At 36.4% G+C, this 20,191-nt stretch overlaps 1 protein-coding gene and 1 long non-coding RNA gene across 19 annotated transcripts in view; one reads left to right on the top strand and one right to left on the bottom strand.

The window, feature by feature from the left end:
* Positions 1–723: 723 nt before the first annotated feature.
* Positions 724–20,191, bottom strand: part of LOC147482641 (uncharacterized) — a 34,494-nt gene continuing 15,026 nt past the window's right edge. Inside the window, exons 3-4 of the long non-coding RNA XR_015204149.1 lie at positions 2,408–2,463; positions 724–1,134 (exon numbers count right to left, since the gene is read on the bottom strand). This is a non-coding gene — a long non-coding RNA (uncharacterized LOC147482641). The remainder of the gene's footprint in view (positions 1,135–2,407; positions 2,464–20,191) is intronic.
* LOC147482642 (uncharacterized) lies at positions 12,442–17,962 on the top strand. 18 transcript variants are annotated; one of them, XR_015204146.1, is made up of 11 exons: positions 12,442–12,456; positions 12,545–12,659; positions 12,767–12,881; positions 14,260–14,350; positions 14,974–15,402; positions 15,508–15,550; positions 15,656–15,728; positions 16,255–16,400; positions 16,586–16,712; positions 17,528–17,561; positions 17,715–17,962. XR_015204146.1 is itself a non-coding variant. In XM_086576703.1 (5 exons), the coding sequence occupies exons 2-5, from the start codon at positions 15,523–15,525 to the stop codon at positions 17,768–17,770; spliced, it is 378 nt and encodes a 125-aa protein (XP_086432829.1). In that variant the 5' UTR covers positions 15,270–15,402; positions 15,508–15,522; the 3' UTR covers positions 17,771–17,962. The 18 variants fall into 18 exon arrangements, 2 of the variants coding, with proteins under 2 accessions (XP_086432829.1, XP_086432830.1); XR_015204141.1 differs by having other exon boundaries at positions 14,974–15,007; positions 15,122–15,402; positions 15,508–16,400; XR_015204147.1 differs by lacking the exon at positions 15,656–15,728.

Raw genomic sequence — 20,191 nt, 5'->3', positions numbered from 1 at the left:
TTCGCCGTTCTACGTGTTTTATTTATTATAACTATGGATTAAGATATGTTTGTTTACATTTAATTATTGATTTATTATTATTATGATGTTGGTGAGTTTATGCGATTCAAGATCTTTGGTTTAAATTTAAGAATATGTTTACATATGCATTACTACCTCATTGATTTTATAGTTGTAGGATATCTTAGTTTTTTTTCAAGAATTTTTTTCGAGAATCAATTTTTTTCAAGAATTTCCAATTGCTACAGATAAGAAGCAATTATAATCATTGTTCGATTAAAGAAAATGTCATCTCCCTCATTTTCTCTATATATACACATGCCTCATAGTTGTGTATTATGTCAATGAAACACATTAGGATTAGAGAAAAAACTTACGGTGAGAAACAAGTTCTCATTCGCCGTTCTACGTGTTTTATTCATTACTAGGTATTACCCATGTCTACGACACGGTTTCTTATGGGAGACTTATATGTTGTTTGTGGCATTAATCTTGGTACACACACCCTGTATTTTAAAATATGTAACCTATGTGGGAATTTGTAGACAAATTTATCTTGAAATGGTATTACACATTAGATTAGATGACATACTTCCGTACTGTTGTTTATTGTGGATGAGCCTTCTGCACGAATATCCTTGAAAAGCTTTTGCCATGGTTAACTTTCACACTTAGAATGACATTTGCTTTCTAGCACATACCACTTGATATACAAATTGAATATTTTGCAATGGAGACGAGAGTCATATATTATCGCAATTAATTGAACTACAACTATCAGAAGGCATTCGCAATAAAAGTGAATTGAAAGAATTACAATAAAGTAAATAGTGAAATACATGCACTTATGTCAATTCTTAGATAGTTTCTTCGTGGGAACTCCCATTTCAATATCCATATGGCTTCTGTAGAATTTTTCTACATCCTGATGTGTTACCTAATTGCATGTCTAGCTGTCTGGTTGTCTATGAAAAGTCTGCTTCCCTCCTTAAGGCAATAGTGCAGCTCCTTGCATTCATCCCATCTTTGTTTAATTGAGCAGTCCAATCAACACATCTTTGCTTTCCAAGATTTATAAACATTCAGCCATGTAAGTGGTGTTCTTGTCATTGACTCATTGTTCCTGCAACTAACCTAGATAATTCACACATTAATTTTTTTTAAAACAACACCACTAAGCCAACTCATAACAAATTTGTGCTACGAAGTGAGCAATTTAATCAACGGATCAGAAAAGAGGGTAATTGTTTAAACCCATATACCAGAGCTTACAGATTGAAAGTCATATCTACTTCAAACAAACACATGCACATATACACACAACAAAAATTCCAATAATAATAATAATAATTGTTAACATAGATTAAGTTTTATAATTACACCAACTCTATTGATGAGTTGATATTTCAAAAAAATAAAAGTTAGTGTCAAAATAATAACCACCCAATCAGATACATCTAACATTTCGTACACTCACATTGAAATTAACAGAAAAAAAAATGTCATTATTTTCTAATCGAACAGCTCGCCGGAACTCAATGGGCACTTGGTGCAGGGGAATTGTTTTTTTTCTTTGTTGCATCTTTCTAATCAAATATACCAAATGAGATATTTAAGTTTTAGGTTTTTTTAAAGAGATATATAGATAGAGAGAGAGAGAGAGAATGTGTGTGTGATAACCTATAAGCGCCCCGCTTGTAACATACTAACATAATATATTATAGAAGGATGAATTCCCAAAAAAAAAAAAAAAATAAGTGAAATTTAAAGTAGAGAAAATGATAAAAAGATTTGTCAATAGTCCAAAATGAAATGATCGGCACTTTGAAATTCCTTGACAACTATTTTCTAGACATTTTTTTTACATTAGGGAGCTATAAAACTCCTAAAATAATTACATTTGTTGGACTTGCAATGAGAAGATTCTGCGCTTTCAAAATCGTTAAGTTAAAATCATACCGCAATAGTTAAAATCGTTTAGACAAAAAAAAATCCGAACAAAGAATGTTGCATCTTGGGATTCTTTACACTGATGTGAATTAAGGTGTTTCATTGCCTTTATCCAGTCATCTTCAACAAATAGTTAATAAACCAATCCCTCAACTTGATCTGATAAGTTAATTACTTGCTATTACAAAAGAACAATTAGGAAGCACGTTGTCCTACCATTTTGGTTGTAGAAATTTTATGGTGTAAATAGATGCATATATATATCCAGGTGATATGTGTGTCTACCTAATATCATCAAATTCAAAATTCAATAGCTTTGAGACATGGCAAACAGACTGTACATCACATACAATCACTGCCAAGTATATCCCACATCATAAGATTCTCCAATTATAAAGTAAACATGGTTTTGAAGTTATGGGTTGAAGTTTACATGACATGCAATATGTGGAAGTACCTTATTAGAACGGATGAATTATGAACTCTCTCCCCAACTTGAAAATAGATAAGGACCTGAGAGAATCAAAGCATCATAGTTATTTAGTTTCTAGGAAATCCAAAGATAAGTTTCCTACAGAAATACATAATAGTTATCACGTACATACTTTATTTTGTCCAGCAAAATCATTTCACAACAAATTCAAATTATATTGTCTTATACAGGGCTGCACTGGTTATATTCTTTATGTACTAAAAAGGTTCTTTAATTTAGACCAAACACGTAAATTGCTAGTCAAACTACAATTCAACCCATCATTAGATGGATGGGAGATTCACAGCGTCGAAAGAGCAACTTGAATATCATACTATGATATCTTGCGTTAAGAGGCAAAACTTGAAACCTATTCTTTTCATGAATAATTTAGTAGATTGTGTTGTCACAAAAAAACCAAACATTTAGTCACTTTTCGTGTAGTCTATATATCTATGTTTAGTGTTCGTGTAGTCTATATTTAGTCACCAAAACCCCACTATTCATACTATATTTCACTCTTACAACTGTGATTGTAGTCTATATATCCATGTAATTGGTAAAACCAAATGAACGTATGAAATTGGGTGTTTTCAAAGATCCAAGTATATAAGATGAGCTAAGATTGAAGATTGATCTATGCAAAACTTGTTTTATTATATCATACTAAGTACGTGCAACCTGTCAAACTAATGCATGTGTGATCAAGTCATTCACAAAGCTATGCAATAATATGTGCTTTAAGCTAGATACTCCGGATCCAGCCATCTGAAGTTAACATGCGCTTAAATTTTTTGGTGAGACGACAATTCTGTCTCCTTATGAATTAGTAATCAGTGAAGAGCAACTATCTAAACATCGTTATACATAGTAATAACCATAAAGAGTCGTGAGTGGCAGAGATGCCAAAAATCTGAAAACTAAACAATGGGTAAAAGGAAAGGGAAAAATCAAACAACAAACATAGAAGGTTTATAACTTAGCATCTCAAGATTCGACTACCCACATTAAAAAGCGTCAGTAGCCACATTCAAACAACAAACCACGACTCTTTTTACTAAAGTGCAGAATTTTTTTGGTAATGTAGTGAAGAAAACAAATAACACACGCAGGATGTCCAATGACCAATCTCGAATCCCGAATCCCCAAGATTGGAAAGATATGAATACTGTGATGCTAAGATTAGAAGAGGAAAACATTTTAGAATAAAAAAAAATGGTGAACTTTTTGAAACTACCATTAAAACCATGATCACTATGTATTAGCATTTACAAATGGTTTTGGTTACCATTATAGCTATCGGTAGCAACACTCACTACAAGAAAAAGGGGCTTTAGCCACGGACCAAAGCTGTAGAATTATTAGCCACGGTCACCAGCTGTTGACATAGTTATAGTTGTCGTAGCAGGGCGTGACACTATTTTGCAACCTTTCGCGACGGTAACAGCGCGTGGGTGTTCCCACGGCTTCGACCGTTGGATCAGATCTTGGCACAGTATGTTTTCACCCACGGTTATCTTTCCTCGGTATAGATCCAACATTGCTCCAAAGTTTTGGGCGCGGAGCACCAAAATTTCTCTCCCACAAAAATTAGATACCCACAGAGAAGTTGGAACTAATCTCACCACCTCTAGCTTCCACCGCCTTTGTAGCAAAAAAAAAAAAAAAAAAAAAAAAAAAACTTCCACAGCCTCTCTCACCATCTCTCTCATCTTCTTCCCTTACAGTTCGTGACTATTATCGGTTCTCTCGCCATCTCTCTCATCAAACACCAAAGTAAAGCTTAAAGGTATTTTTTTTAAAAGTTTTTAGTTTATTAAAAGTTTTTTTTTTTTTTTTTTTATTTTGGATGGAAATTGAGTAAAAGGTGTTCTTTTTATTGCTGTTACACACAACGAACGTCTGACTATACACAAAATCAAACTCTTGGGCTGGTGATATTGTAGGTAGATGGTACATGTTACTATTATCCTTCTAACTAGTGGGTAGCAGTATGGCATGTATTTTTCTGTTGGATTTTATTAACTGAACTTTGTTAGTCATTTCTACAGTTCAAGAAAATTAGCTAGTGAATTCGTAAAGCGCATTTTTGTTCCCGAATTGATTTAGATGGGAGCTTCATTCCTCTTACACACTGTGTCAACAAACATAATTTTCTTTTCAAATAACATATAATGAAAACTTTTTTAGATTAAGAAAAGTGGGATAAAGATAAAGAAAGGGAGAATGTGGACGTGAGTTTCGCCATTTTGTTAAGTTGTATATCTAAGAAAAACTTATATGACTCTGTGACTTCCTTTTTGAAGCTATCCACCAGTCCCAGTATATATAGAGAGAGCTCTAAGGGTGGGTGTTCTTCAGCTCGGCCACTTGTCTGGCAGGGCTAATGGTTTGCCTGAGACTTCTATAAGCGATAAAGTGGGTTGGCTTACTGCAAAGACAAATAAAATTGCAGTCCAATGCTATTATGTAGGATGGAAAACATTAACCGATGGCAGTGATGAGTCCGGTATAATATTACAGAAAACAAGAGCAGCAAGAGCTCTTATATGCTAATAACTCTAAGCTATAGATCTCATAATAATGTTGGGGAAAAGCGACTTATTATTATAGATTCTATATGTCAAATGTAATTGTGGAAATAGCATAACAGAATACTTCCAACAACAGTCACAAAATATATTCTTAAGTCTTTGCTTTGATTTATTACTTCATCTATAATAGCCATGCTAAACTTATTATGCCCTTTAAATTGAAATCCAAGAAACGCAAATAAAGGCTATCTAGATTTATAACAGAGGTTTAATTTAACAAACAAACAAATATTTTCATCTGAATTTCATTTTTGTTACAAAGTTGTTGAACTTTTGAAATGCTTTATTCTGTATGGGTTAAGCTTCACCTCTATATTCTTCTCACCGCACGAACATTACACTTTCGGTATACAATTTAGACTGTGATAAAGAAATGTACCTTCTCGATCTACATATGCATTCTTGACAGTTGATATGAGAAATTGATTTGCTCAAATGCCTTTGTTCCTCGTATAACTTTTGTCCGGCTCGTGCTCACATGGTGCGAGCAACTGGCTTCAACTTGGTACCAGTGTGTACTTCCTAACAGGTCACAGTTTCAGTCTCCAAGTCCACCACTAACACTGGGGGTGCGTTTTAATGAATGTTTTCTCTTAAAAGTGTTGTGGTGTTTGTTTACCTCTTAAGTCTTGGTCCCTTTGATATACATTTTTGTGCCCTTCTCCATAATCTCAGTTTTTTGGGGAAACATGGTATGAGTATGGCTTGTTCCTAGGACGTAGCTGAGTTTGAGTTTGCTCAGCATGAGAGCAATAATGCGGGTGTGGTGTGGTGTGTGTGTGTGTGTGTGTGTGTGTGTGTGTGTGTGTGTGTGTGTGTGGGTGGGTGTGGGTGTGGGTGTGGTATGGTATGAGTATGGCTTGTATATAGTTTGAGCATATTGCACACATTTATTTATTTCAAAAATGGATTTACATTGATATTTGTTTGGTTACTGTCTCTTTTGCTTTATCTGTTACAATTTTTTTTTCATTACTTAATTGCTTAGGTTTTAAATATATATTTATGTGATTTTTGCTAGTCCCAAAAAAATAATTCATTTTTAGAGATTTTGTTAATTTGGTTAGACATTTTTTGCTTGAGATGAGGATTTGGGATAGGTGTATTCATGAATGGATCATGCTATTTATCTTGTATATAGTTTGAAGTTTTGAACTTGTGTGATTCTTGTTTATTTGTAGATCGTCATGGAGGGTTTTCTCCAACCGATAGAAGTAGTTGGGTCAATTAGACTGCCATGACACCCGCTTTATAAATGGGGTAAACTATTTTATGGACTTTGTGGTAAAAACTACCGTAACAAGCTCTTAATGCCGTGTCCTTGTCGTGTGTGTAAAAATGGAGGGAAAGCAAAACCTACTTAACTCGTGAGGTATCACATCTATAAAACCGATTCGACCCAACATATTTACAATTTGGATATTTCATGGTAAAGAAAGACATGATCCAAATGTGGAGTCCCATGGGAACTCTAATCTGTATGAGATGAATATAAATGATGCATTTTACTACCCGTGATTGAAGAATTTGGTGGTGAAGAGTTAGATTCATTTCTTGGAGGTCTCGGAGTTGATAATGGAGAGGCACCGGAATTGATGATCTTTGAATCAATATTGTCGATAAGAACTTTGAAGAGGCCATGAGTGCTTTGTATCCCGGGTTGTAAGAATTTCACTGTCTTAAGGTTTGTCATAAAGCTGTTTTAGAATCAAAGTTACACGTGGGTGGTCCGACATAAGTTTTACCGAAGTTGTTTCGCCATTATTTAAGGCAGTGTTGCCGGCGGATAATAAAGTTTCGAAAGACACGTATCGATCTGAAAAATTAGTTAAGGAGTTGGGGCTAACTTATGAGAAGATCGATGCATGCCCAAATGATTGTATTTTATATTGGGGGAAGAAAAATGAATTGTTGCAAGAATGTCCTACTTGTAAGGTGTCGAGATATAAAATTGCAACAATTGAGGAGAGAAAAAATCGTGTAAGACTACCTGCGAAGCAGTTGCGGTACTTTCCAATTGGGGATAGGTTGAAGAGAATGTACAGTGTCGGTTGGGTAGCCAAAGCTATGTGTTGGCACTCCACAAATAGATTGGGGGATGGTGAGTTGGGTCACCCAGTTGACTCATCATCTTGGAAACACATTGATAGGACATACCCAAGCTTTTCTTCCGAGCCACGTAATGTTCGATTGGGCCTTGCCACTGATGGGTTCAACCCCTTTGGAATGCAAAACACATCGTATAGTTCTTGGCCAGTGATGTGTGTCACATATAACCTCCCTCCTTGGCTATGTATGAAACCGCAATTCACTATGCTAGCACTGCTCATTGAGGGACGGCAACAACCTGGTAATGATATAGATATTTATTTACAGTCGTTGGTCCATGAATTGCAATCCTTGTGGGATAAAGGAGTGCTAGTCAAAGATGCTAATAGGGGTGATGTCTTCAATATGCGTGCAGTTCTCTTATGGACAATTCACGACTTCCCATCTTTTGGGAACATCTCTGGATGTAGGACTAAGGGGAGATATGCTTGTCCCCCTTGTGGTCTAAATATATCTACTGTGAGACTTGTTCATGGGAGAAAAAATGTTTACCTTAGTCATAGACGATTTTTGCCGCAATTAGATCCAAATAGACTTGATGTGAGATAATCTACTTTCAACAAGGAAGAAGAGCTCAGGTCACAACCCCTGCGTCTGTCTGGGGAGAAGGTTAAAGAGTTAACTCATAATCTCAAAGTGAAATGGGGAAAGTTAAAGAAAAGGAAACGGGGAAAGTTAAAGAAAAGGAAACGGGGAGGTGGTGACTCTGAGGATGAGGAAGATTTGGTTGGGGAAGATGTGGACAATGATTCTAGTTTTTTTAAGCAGTCAATATTTTCTAAACTTCTTCCATATTGGGAAGAACTCCCCGTTCCTCATAACATTGATGTGATGCACACTGAGAAGAACGTATGTGAAATTCTTATTGCTTTGATGTTGGACACGAAAAAAACCAAAGATAATCTCAATGCACGCAAAGACTTGAAACTTTTGGGGATAAAGAAGAAGTATTGGGTGATAGACAATAATCGTAAAAAGCGTGGAGTGTTCTGTCTTACACCTGCCGAGAAATCTTTGTTTTTTACCACCTTAAGAAACATCGCTGCACTGTTGGTTTTAGTAGCAATTGGAGGATTATTGTCAAGGAGGGGTCCATGGAACTCAAAGGGATGAAGTCTCATGACTATCACATTCTAATGCAACATCTGCTTCCTGTATTGATCCAACACGCATATAAAGATCGGAAGGAGGCCCGGCTGTTATATTGAGTTTTTGTACTTTTTCCGTGCTTTATGCTCGAGGAGAATTGATGTTGATTCTTTGGTTATACTTGAGATGGGTATGGCGAGAACCTTATGTGAGCTTGAGAAGATGTGTCCTCCTCCGTCGGTTTTGTCATAATGATGCATCTTCCCATTCATTTAGCCTATAAGGCCAGCGTGTTAGGACCAGTGTTCTATCGATGGATGTATGTCTTTGAAAGGTATATTTAGATCAAAAACTTTTCACATGATTATTTGGTTTTATTTTTCGTACTTTCTATTTAAGTTTTGTTATTTAAAGGTTAATGAAGCAATTACAAGGATTATGTTACGAATAAAGCACATGAGGAAGGTTGCATTCTTTGAGCGATACTTGAAGGAGGAGACAATGATATAGTGTGGAGGATCTGAAGGAGGGGGGTGGCCTCCTTCAAAAGCTAGAAGAGTGCACCGAGGGTTTTGAGGTAACAATGCCTCCTGGTTTGCTCGATGAAGTTGATGAAGTAGGTCCTCTTGGTCCAAGTAAACATTACCTTTTAGAGGGTGTTGAGTGGGAGCAAGCACGTAAGTGGATATTGAAAAGTCATCCAAAGTATGAAATGTGGGAGAAGTAAGTCTATTGTAGTTTACGTGTATGTATTTTTCAATTACCAAAGTGACATTTTTATATTATTTATTGTGCTTTTATTAATGATATTGAACAGAGAGTACAATAACTTCCTCGAGGTCTGCAAGAGAAACACAGGAAGAAAGTCTAGCCAATTCAAAGTACCTGAAAAAGACGAGTTCATGCCATGGTTAAGGAGACAACTTGATGTTCAAAACCCGAAAGATGACGAGCTTATAGAAATAGCAAGGGGACCAGCACGTTTTGCTATAACATATGAGAAGTATGCAGTCAATGTTTATGAGTTGACTAGAAGAAACCAAAACAGTGGAGTTTGTACCAAGTGCCCAACTACCTTTCGCTCGAGTGCTAAGGATAAAAATTCTATAGAAGCATCTGTTGAATACTATGGTGTTCTTAGGAAAATTGTTCAATTGGAGTACCCAAATACTGATTACAAACCAGTGTTATTCAAGCGCGATTGGGTTAAGCTCCCAAACGGTGTAAAGGTGGATAACGAGTCAAAACTGTTGTTGGTCAATCTATCCAATATGCTTGGTTCATCTCAAATGAATGACAAACCATTCATTCTTACTGAGCATGTATCCCAGGTCTTTTACTCTAAAGACCCAGTCAATCTTGATTGGCATGTGGTTATTGAGGTTCCAAGAAAGGTTTACTCTGATATGGACTCAACAAGAGTAGTGTCAGAAAATATAGTTGTGGATGAATCGTTCGCAAGGCCTATCATTCCAGAACGTATGGAGGATGAGTTGATCTTTAATGAAGAGAATATGGTTGCTGCTGTTGAGGTTATCAACCGAAGAAAAAGACCTAGAAAGAAATGAGATGTTATTTTATTATATGAAGTCTTTTGTTCCGAGAATTACATATTTAAACCTGTTTTGCTACTTTTTTCTGAATTCATATTTAAATTAGTGGTTCACGTTTTTAAATTAGTGTTTCACATTTTGACTAATTTCTGAATTCATTTTTTGTTATTTGTACATTGATCCTTATTGTATTGATTATTAACTTAAATGTATATGCAAGTGCTTGCTTAATTTGCAGAGTTTAGTGATCGCTTTGTACTATGGCTACTAGCACATCCCCAGATTCAGCTCACCCACTAGAGGACTCCCCCAACACTAACACTGGTAATTAGTTAATAATTCATGATTATCTGATTAAGTTAATTATTTCCATTTCATCCTTGTATAACATCATCGGTTTTGCATTATCGGTGGATCGCTACTTCACGAATCCTTTCGGATAACACTAGAGGTCCTACTCTACCTATATCCGATCATTTGGAAGAGGGGCAAAGAATTGAACTTTGGCTTAATATCTATAACCAGCCTGATTTTCCTGAAGAAGGTGTCAGTAGGCTATCTAGTGAAGATGCTTGCCTTGCGGACCGTGAGATCCCATGCTTCTATAAGGATTGGCCAACTATGATGAAACTTAGTAAAGGAACTCACTATAACAGAATCATTAAAAGCTTGAACGACACTTTTGTATTTGTTAATGGTGACGAAGACAAGGGGGTAGACTGTAAGTATGTTCGGGATAAAGTCATGGCCGCATGGAGGAGCCACAAGGGTGAACTGAAAAAGAAATATGTTGCTGGTAAGGATCCAGAAATTGTGAAAATGAAGGCACCAGACGGAATCCCTTTGGAGGATTGGAAAGCTTTTGTGAATCATTGTCATTCAGATGAATTTAAGGTACTGTCTTAGACATTCTAACGATATACTATACGATATGCACTGCCCTTACTAGCTTATAAGATACAAAGCAAATTGTAACTAAATTTGTGTATGTTATGTAGGCATTAAGTCGCGAGAAATATTGAACCGTGCAATGAAAATTGAACCAAACTGTGGGGAGGACACCAAAGACAAGTTTATCGCCGTAAAATTGCAAAGAAACAAGGTGTGTCGGTGGAAGAAGTTGATCGGGTGATATGTAACGTAGAAATGCACACACTTAAAAAACCGGTACACCCCAACGCATGTGGTTTGGCAAGAAGTCTTTATTTTATATGTTTTTTTTCTTGGATGCTTAGTTAATGCATCACTTATATATATATATATATATATATATATATATATATATATATATATATATATATATATATAAGTGTATGCTTAGTCGATGATACATCCGTGTTATTTATATGCTTTTAGATTTTTTTATGTTTTCCATTGAATAGGATAAGATTTCTCAACGTTCCCCTTTGAACTCTAACACGACCTCAACTCCGACTTTGAAGCATGCGACAATGATGTTGTGACAGAGAGGTATGAATTTATACTTTGCTCAATTTTATTTTTATTCCTCAATTAAAATCTCCAAGTACATGTGTTGTTGGTAAAGACTCAAGAGGGCGATGCGGTCATGGGTTCTCGTGTCTCTAAGTCTTCATTTAAGCATTCACTCCTTATAGGAAGAGATATCGAAACAGATTAAGGTCACCGAGGAGTTAAAAAATCAGTTTGAAAAAGAAAATTGATGAGTGAAGGACTCATTTGATGGAAAAGTAAATCGATTAATGAAACGGTGCAGAATCTTGTCCGCCAGATGCCACCCACATGTAATTCCCCTGTTGGACCCTCTTCTTCTGGATCACATGATATATTCTCTCAGGTATGAATACGTATGACTTTATTTTATTCTCATAGTAATAGTAAAATTTAATGGTTTGTGTATTTGAAATTTTAACTAATGTATTTTATTTTATTTTTTATCTATTTTTGAAGGGACCTGATTACATAAATGTTGAAGTCAATGTGAGAGCCTTTTGGCCCTTGAGAAAGGTTGCATCTGGGAGGGTGAAAAAAGTTGATCCAACATTTAAGATTGGAAATAGAACTTTGGGGGATGGAAAATTCTTGGTTTACATTGAGGCGATTACTATAGGTTCTTGCGAATTGCCTGAGCCCTATAATCACTTTCGTACCCTTGGTCAAGTTGGGCAGAGACATGTTATTTGGCCTAAAGAATTTCTGCAGTTTCTCCCCCCTCGTTGTTAAAGGCCATTTCCCCTTTTTTAGTAGACACATAGTGTCATTTTCATCTTGGACTTGGAAGTATTTTATTTTGTATTAGTCAAGTCAGGATTTTGGACATGTTACTTTGCTTTCTGGATACGTTGTTTTGTTATGGATACTTCCGATGTGTTGTTTTGTTTTATGGATATTTTGGTTGCGTTATATGTTGGATGAGCTTGTTTTATAGATATTTTGGTTATGCTATATGTGGTACTTGCAATTGTGTGGTTGTTTGTTTACTTTTTCAGGTGGCGGGATTCTTTGTACTAATCTAACCCCTTTTTAGCTCCGCCAATGCAAACTAGATATTTGTGTTGCTGGTCCCAAGCCCAGATAAAGGATATGCAAACAATTCAACTAGATATTTGTGTTGCTGGTCCCAAGCAACCTCACTTGTCCCTTGAAGCACAAGAATATGCAGGTTTAGTTCCCGAGTTGAATAAGATAGTCTCTACAATTCAAGTGTTTGGTAAGTATTGCGTATAGCCTTGTTACTTTGATAATTATCCAGTTTTTTTCTTCCAACGAATACTGAATCTCTTGATAGTTTCTTGAAGGTGAGAATTTTTCGTAGCCTGAGAGGTTTGAATTTTCTGGAGGTTCTTCTTGGAATCCAGAAAATTCCAACCAGCCCGTGATGTGGAGATGGGAATTTTCTGCAGGCCAGTCACTGTAAGTACATCTACATTGATAGTGCATTAGTGCCTGCTTACGTCATTGACAATAATTTTTTCTCATTCAACCTCTTTTGTTCGCTTACGTCATGATTACTATGCAAGGAGGCTATGGGAGGAGCAGCAAAAAAATCACAATCAAAATAAGCAACATGTGGATATGGAATCAGTACCAAGTCTGCAGAAGGAATCAGCCCAAGTCTGCAGAGTACCACGGCTAGTAAGCTGTTCGATCTATTTGTTTATTTGTTTTGCTGAGGATATGCTTCACTAGTATCACCTCAAATCTTGACATATGATAACTGATAGAGGCTTGGAGACTTCTACAATACCAGCAAGCACCTCCTGTCCATTAATTATCTTCTCTTATCTCAAGGAATAAAATGCAATTGTTGCATGTCTTATCCCCGTTAACAAAGCTCCATAGAGTTAACCCTGTTTATACCTTTCATTTCCAGGTCAGCACTAGCACAGATCTGATCTTGTTACTGCCATTGTAAGCTAGCCATCATATATAACTTGGCCTTCATAGTCTCTAATAAATCCACCAAAGTTAACTTCACAGAGCAGTCGTAGTAGCATGCAACATGATACAAGCATAGCAGTTGCAACGTAGGGCAATAACGCCGCAGTAGTAGCACTACGTATTCATAATAATATTTCTCGTTACTAATTATTAGTAATAATGTATAGTAAATCTTAAGAAGACCATACCAAATTGGTTTTGTAGTTTTGTACATTTTCATTATTGGTGATGTCGTGATGAGATACACTTGATACTGATGAGTTTTGATATTTATGCCATTTTTGTATTTTATAAGTCGTGAATGAATAGCATTATATATTGCAGAGTTATCACTAATTCTTAAGGAAATATAAAACAATGGCCTATCTAGGGATGTTAGTAATAACCCTAGGAGCTCATCGACTAATAAGACTAGTAAGTCAGGCTCACTGCCATGTGATGATTCTGTAAAGTTGCTAAGTAATCAACAGGAACTGCTTCCTCAATTTGCCCGGCAGCAGAAAGTCCAACCAAATTGCACTCTGCAGACTTGGTACTGATTCCAAGCCGTGGTAGAATTTTAGGCGAGAAACCTTTGGAGAGAAGTTACAAAGATTCCAGCCCATTCATTGCTTCTGCAGCTCGGGTCCTATTTCTGGCTTTTGACTATATTTCCCGTCCCTAGATTTGGGTGTTTTGCCTATGGTTCTGTCACTGACACAATCTCTTTGCAGCCAACTTCCATTAATAATTTTCCCAAGTTTTATGATTGCTTATTATTCACAATTTTCAGACTGGGTTTTGTATTATTTTGGGCAAATCTATAAAGCACTAGTCCTCCTCAAAGTTGTGGCCGTGTTGTAGTTTGTATATATAGCGTGTCAGGGCAGTACCTTTGTATAAATAACATATACTATTTTGGATATCAATTTATGGTGTACAAGCTCTGTTTTTAAGGATCTTATTGTCATCATGTGATGTACCTGTTATTTAAAATTTCTTATATACTCGTGTTTTTGCTCTTTAATCACCAGATTACTTATTTTGTTCATAAAATCATCCGCATGTCTTTTTCTTCTTGTGATTTATGCAGATGAGAATTTATCTTGTGCTGTTGATATCCAATCAGGAAAGGGAACCAGTATCTCTTTTATCCCGAAGTGATTGTTGATTGACAATAATGAGTATGTTTCGTTTTATTCTAGTATTTATGTTTTTGAGTGGATAGGAACATCTCAAATTAGGATGGAAGATTAAACATCAAACTTTGATCTCTGTTTCGGTCGTGCACACCCTTGGCTTCATAACAATGTCCACATTACACTCCCCAGGGATTCTTGGGAACTGTCATGTACTACTCTGCTGGAACGAAATGAAAAGATATCTTTCACTAGAAATGAAGAAAACAAAAAAGTATTGTGTTTTGACCAAATACTAATCAGTTGGCACTGTAACTATAACAATGCATACAGCCATACAATTTCCTTTCCAATTTTATCAGGAAAAGCAATTAACCACACCACATGTATTGAGGAGAATATATGTTTCTGGTTCCCTTGCTAAGGAAAGCAAATGTGGCGGCTTTTTTCTCTTACATATTTTATGGGAATTTGGACCCAAGAAGAGACAACAATGTCTAAAAAACTAAAAAGGGAATGGTAGTTTCTTGTTTCTTTTGTTCTATGCTTCTTTTTAGCGAGTTATTATTTACCACTTCTTTTATTTTATTTTTCTCAGTAATATTTATATTTATCCGAAAAAATAAAACTCTTCTAATCTGCCTATGCAAAATATCTTAAAATGTCAGGAAGAAGGTGTCCTAGGAAGCGATTGGCAAAAGGGTGAGGGTCACACCTGAATGGATTGTAGAACATTAGAAATTCCGTGTAAAGGAAATTCACAGGAACACATAAGGGCCTTAAGAACTGATTTTGATCCCTTTCACTTGACTTTAGAGACGTCCCTTTCTCTCTTTCAACCATCCAATAAACTGCACGGCGCTGGTAGGGTCTCAGTTCAGGAAGCAAGTCAGGGATTTCATCCTCCAGCATAGGTGCATCTCTGTTTCACAGAATTAAAAGGTGAACAGCAGTATTGTCAATTTTTCACAAGATTTGGGAAATGCAACAAGGGTGATGGAAAGTGTCCATACATTCATGATCCTGATAAAATTGCAATCTGCACAAAGTTTCTGAAAGGCTTATGTTCCAATCCTAGCTGCAAATTGACTCATAAGGTGGGTTACATATTGTCATACCAAAGGGATTTCTTATAAATTATGTAAGTTATCAATTGATTTTGTTTAAGTTGCTCCGAAAATTTGTTTTGATTTATAATGCAGGTCATTCCAGAAAGAATGCCGGACTGTTCATATTTCTTACAAGGTGAATTGTTGTTCTCTGTTATATTGGTTGAACATGATCTGAAGTACACTAAAGTTCTGACACTCCTTTAACATGATTATGCACGAACGAGAGTTGTCCATATAGGCATGTGAATGTAAACCCAAATGCTCCTGTTTGTGAAGGTTTTCTCAGAGGCTATTGTGCTAGTGGTAATGAGGTATCGCTCTATTTGTGCACTTTATTGTTGCTAGTGGTAATGAGGTATCGCTCTGTTTGTGCACTTTGAGACATCTATTCTCTTATATTGCTTTGCAAATTTGCAATACTTATCGTATTGAATTGTGTCCGGATGGACCACTGGAGAACCAGAATTGAGCCTGTCATTTTGCCATAGTTTTGGTTCTCTGTTAACATTTGCAGAAGATTCTTGGCTAATTTTCCACCTGGTGGCTGCTTTAATAGTTGGTAAGGATAAGAATGTTAAAGAGTCGGGCTTTCTTTGCATGTTTGGGAATATATAATTTAGATTTAACTTTCCTCTATCCCTGTGAGACTGATATAGACTCTGTTGATGTGGAAATACCGATTTGCAAGACATTACCGCGCCTGTTCATTTATAGACTTCGTGAAGATGGCTGGTTACACAGTATTTATTTTTCAAATCCTAAATTATCATGGGGTTGTACGTTTTATACAGTCCTATCAGGCAACTAAGCTCGGCTTTTCTTTTCTTTTCTTGGCAGGCTCCAAAGTTCTTTATGGCTTCAATTTAAACCTCATCATATTGCTGCTGGAGCTGCATATCTTGCTGCCAAAATCCTTAATTTCGATCTTGCTACTCATCATGGAATGTGGCAAGAGTTCCAGACAACATCGTCCATTTGCCAAGGTATAGAATATTTACTCTTAATTCAAAGTTATTTGGAAGTATTACTCTCGTAGTGAAATCTGACGTATAGTTAATCTGCCAAAATAAAATTTTCTATATATTCATTTCAGTTTTTCACTTGTTTCCTCATCTCTTTTTAGGGATTAACTATAGTCCTTAAACCATGTGTTATCATTGAAATGCAGATGTGGTCAAGCAGTTGACAGAGCTCTTCTAGAACGTAATTATAAAATAACGGGATCAGCTGAACTTTGTCAGAATTGTATGAAGAGATTTTGTGCTGTCTTGGAGTTTGTGAAGGCTTATAGAAAGGTCAGGTTTTTGTTTTGAGACTGGGTTTCTTAAATCCCTAAGATAATTAAAATAATTGATTGTGTGCAATTGAATTGGGTCATACCTTAAGGAATATGTGTCAGTGAACTTCTGAAGAAAACCTTGTAGTACAGTTTTTCACTTTTTCCTCAATTACATCCAACTTATCTCTTTCCCAGAAAAGAATAGAGCCGGGGAAGGAACTCTCCATCAGCTTCATTTCATGAAAGAACTTAACAGAAACATTTCTGCATCCCTACAGTCTTTCAGTTCATGTTGCTTATTAACATGTGAATGGGTCTTTAAGCAATGACCATGTGCTGTCTATAGAGAAGGCGATAAGCAGTCACTAAATCCAAAGTGTGGAGTCTCAGTTGTGAATGGTTAGATTATGATTATGTGCAGGGATATACACTTGACATAACATTTTTCACTTCGAAGAGAGTAACAGCAGTAGAAAATGCATAAGTATTATTATGACAATCAGGTCTGCATGATAGTCCCTAGCTTCAGTTGATGGTCCTTGGGTTGGTAACTGGTGTTAAAAGTATATGAATGCCAAAAACTATTGTGGTCACAATGAAGTTATGTTTTCACTTGCTAATAGTAACATGTTGGAGCTTCTCTTGTTTTCACTTCCGTTTATTTCTAGTCAAGTGTGACCTGCTACTGTGGTAAGCTAAAGCCAAGGACTGTTTCTTATCTTAAGTTCTATTGAATTACACATGCATCTTATTAAACGTTGTATCATTTTATGTTCTTCACAATATACATGAAGATTTATTTCTGACATATATGTCTAACTATATTTGTAGGATGATACGAGGGAATGGATGTTGATATAACTATGTAAGCATGTAGCAGTTGATGACAACCAAACTTCATGAATTACTATTGATATAAAGTTGGAGCATTATGGTTTTCCATTCAACTAGGTTCCGACTTTTAGACTTATGGGATTTTGACTTTAATATCATTTCCTTGTGATTCATTTGTATGTAGGTATTTGTATGCAGGTGGATGCTCATGAAAAGATTATTAAGGCTAGGGTTCTATAAAGCTCGGACTTCAAATTATTTTCAAAAGTATTCAAGTGCAAGGGAATGATAAAACGTAACGGAGAAACATGCGTGAGGTGAACTAAGGCATTATTACTTGTACGGGGTGATGAAATATATTGAAAAATATTTGGAAATTCATATTATATTGAGCTTGTGGTAATAAATTGCTACAAACTTTTTTTTTTTTTACTTGTATGAATATTTATCTCTTTATCTATTATTCGGCAAAGGAATTTTGATTGGGAATGTGGCTTCTTTGTAATATTGTTATTAGGAAGGATGGATTATTAGTTGGATTTAAAGGCAAAAGTGGATAAAACTAATATATATATATATATATATATATATATATATATATTATTTTTGTTTTTGTTTTTGTTTTAATTCTAAAACATTTTAGCCACGGCCAATGTCCGTAGATAACGCAAAAAGATGTGTGTGGCAGAGGTACTTTTACCACGGATTATGCCACAGTTTTTATCTATCACAAAAATAATTGCAACAGATTATGCCACAGTTATTATCTATGGCACTTGCCACGGCTTATGCCACGGTCAAGAGCTGTGGTAGTTGCTACGGCTATTTCCACGGTCATTATCTATGGCACTTGCGACCGCGTTTGCCACGGTCATTCACAGTGGCAAGTTCCTACGGCTTGAGCTGTTGCGTGGACCGTCGCAATTACCCACGGTCATTCGCTGTAGCTAACATTTTCCCAACAGGTCAAAACCCCACGGACTTGCGACAGCCGATAGCCGTGGCTAAAGCCCTTTACCCACAGTTTTGGTTCGTGGCTAAAAGTCAGCTTTTTTATAGTGACTTAACATATCTCACAAACACCTTAACCCAAACTGAGCCACTCATAAGCTCCTAAATAGTCAAAATGTATTGCTACATATTTAATTACCTCAATTGGAATTCATAACATATGGCCAATCAACATTTAACTGGGTTCCTAGATACATGTTACAAAACTAATAAGATCTTTTTGCCATTTGTAGGAAGGACCGCCTGATGTTTTTCTAGCTTTCATTTTCAACCGAAATTTGAATGGGATCGAATACTTTCTGGACCAAAATGGAGGTCAAAACTACCAAGATATTCTAGACTCATAACAAATGAAGTCCAAGGTTACCAGTTAGAACAAAATCACTAAACTCAATGTAGTCAATTATTACTTTTCAGTAACTATTGTATTGTCATAGCCAATTACCCAATAAATTCACTATTCACTGAAAAGGAGCATAAATACAAAACAAAAGTACAAGGTGATTCCATTGGGCACTCATCAAATTGGATTGGGCAACCCCTCAAAAAAAAAGAAATTTTACAAATTTGCCATATTACAAATTTGCCATAAAGCCCAAGCCCAAAGAACCAATTCAACCGGTGCCAAAACGAACCCTCCCGTCGTTTCTTTTTACACTCAAACGACACCGACCATGTCACGTCGCCGTGAAACGAGCACAACAAACGACTTGGCAAGTCGTTTACGTACACTCAAACGACATGGTCGCGGTCGTTTGAGTGTAAAACGTAAAACGACATGACCAAGTCGTTTAAGTGAAAACAAAACGACTTCGCCAAGTCGTTTGAGTGTACACTCGCATCGGCACATGACCAAGTCGTTTGAGTGTTACTCACACTAACACCGAAACTACGGCGGCCATGTCGTTTGAGTGTACACTCAAACAACCATGTAGTTTGAGTGTACACCGAAACCACGAGGCCATGTCGTTTGAGTGTGCACTCAAACTACATGACCAAGTCGTTTGAGTGTACACTCAAACCACATGGCACAGAAGTTGTTACTCACTCACACTAACACTCAAACTACGCCGCCATGTCGTTTGAGTGTACACTCAAACCATGGTCATGTAGTTTGAGTGTACACTCAAACTACATGACCGCGTAGTTTCAGTGTACACTCAAACTACATGGCCACAGAAGTTTCAAGTGTTACTCACACTAACACTCAAACTACGCGGCCATGTCGTTTGAGTGTACACTCAAACTACGCGGTCATGTAGTTTGAGTGTATACTCAAACTACATGACCGCGTAGTTTCAGTGTACACTCAAACTACATGGCCGCGTAGTTTCAGATGTTGTTAGTGTGAGTAACACTCAAACGACTTTCATGTCCATATCGTTTGAGTATACACTCAAACGACTTGGCCATCTAGTTTGAGTGTAACTCAAACTCAAAAAGTAACACTCAAACGACTTGGACATGTAATTTGAGTTTACACTCAAACGACTTGGTCACGTGTTTGAGTGTACACTTGGACACGACTCAAACGATTCCAAATGCACTCAAACGATTTCAATTGAATTAGAAAAATTGAAACCGATTTAAAAATTGGGTTAGAAACAACACAATTACATCAATAAAACTACATGCACTCTACACTCTTTT

Source organism: Coptis chinensis, chromosome 8 (genome assembly GCF_015680905.1).
Source record: "Coptis chinensis isolate HL-2020 chromosome 8, ASM1568090v1, whole genome shotgun sequence".
Classification (NCBI taxonomy): domain Eukaryota; kingdom Viridiplantae; phylum Streptophyta; class Magnoliopsida; order Ranunculales; family Ranunculaceae; genus Coptis; species Coptis chinensis.
The sequence above is the reverse complement of the archived record's forward strand: the minus strand, read 5'-3'. Positions and strand labels throughout refer to the sequence as shown.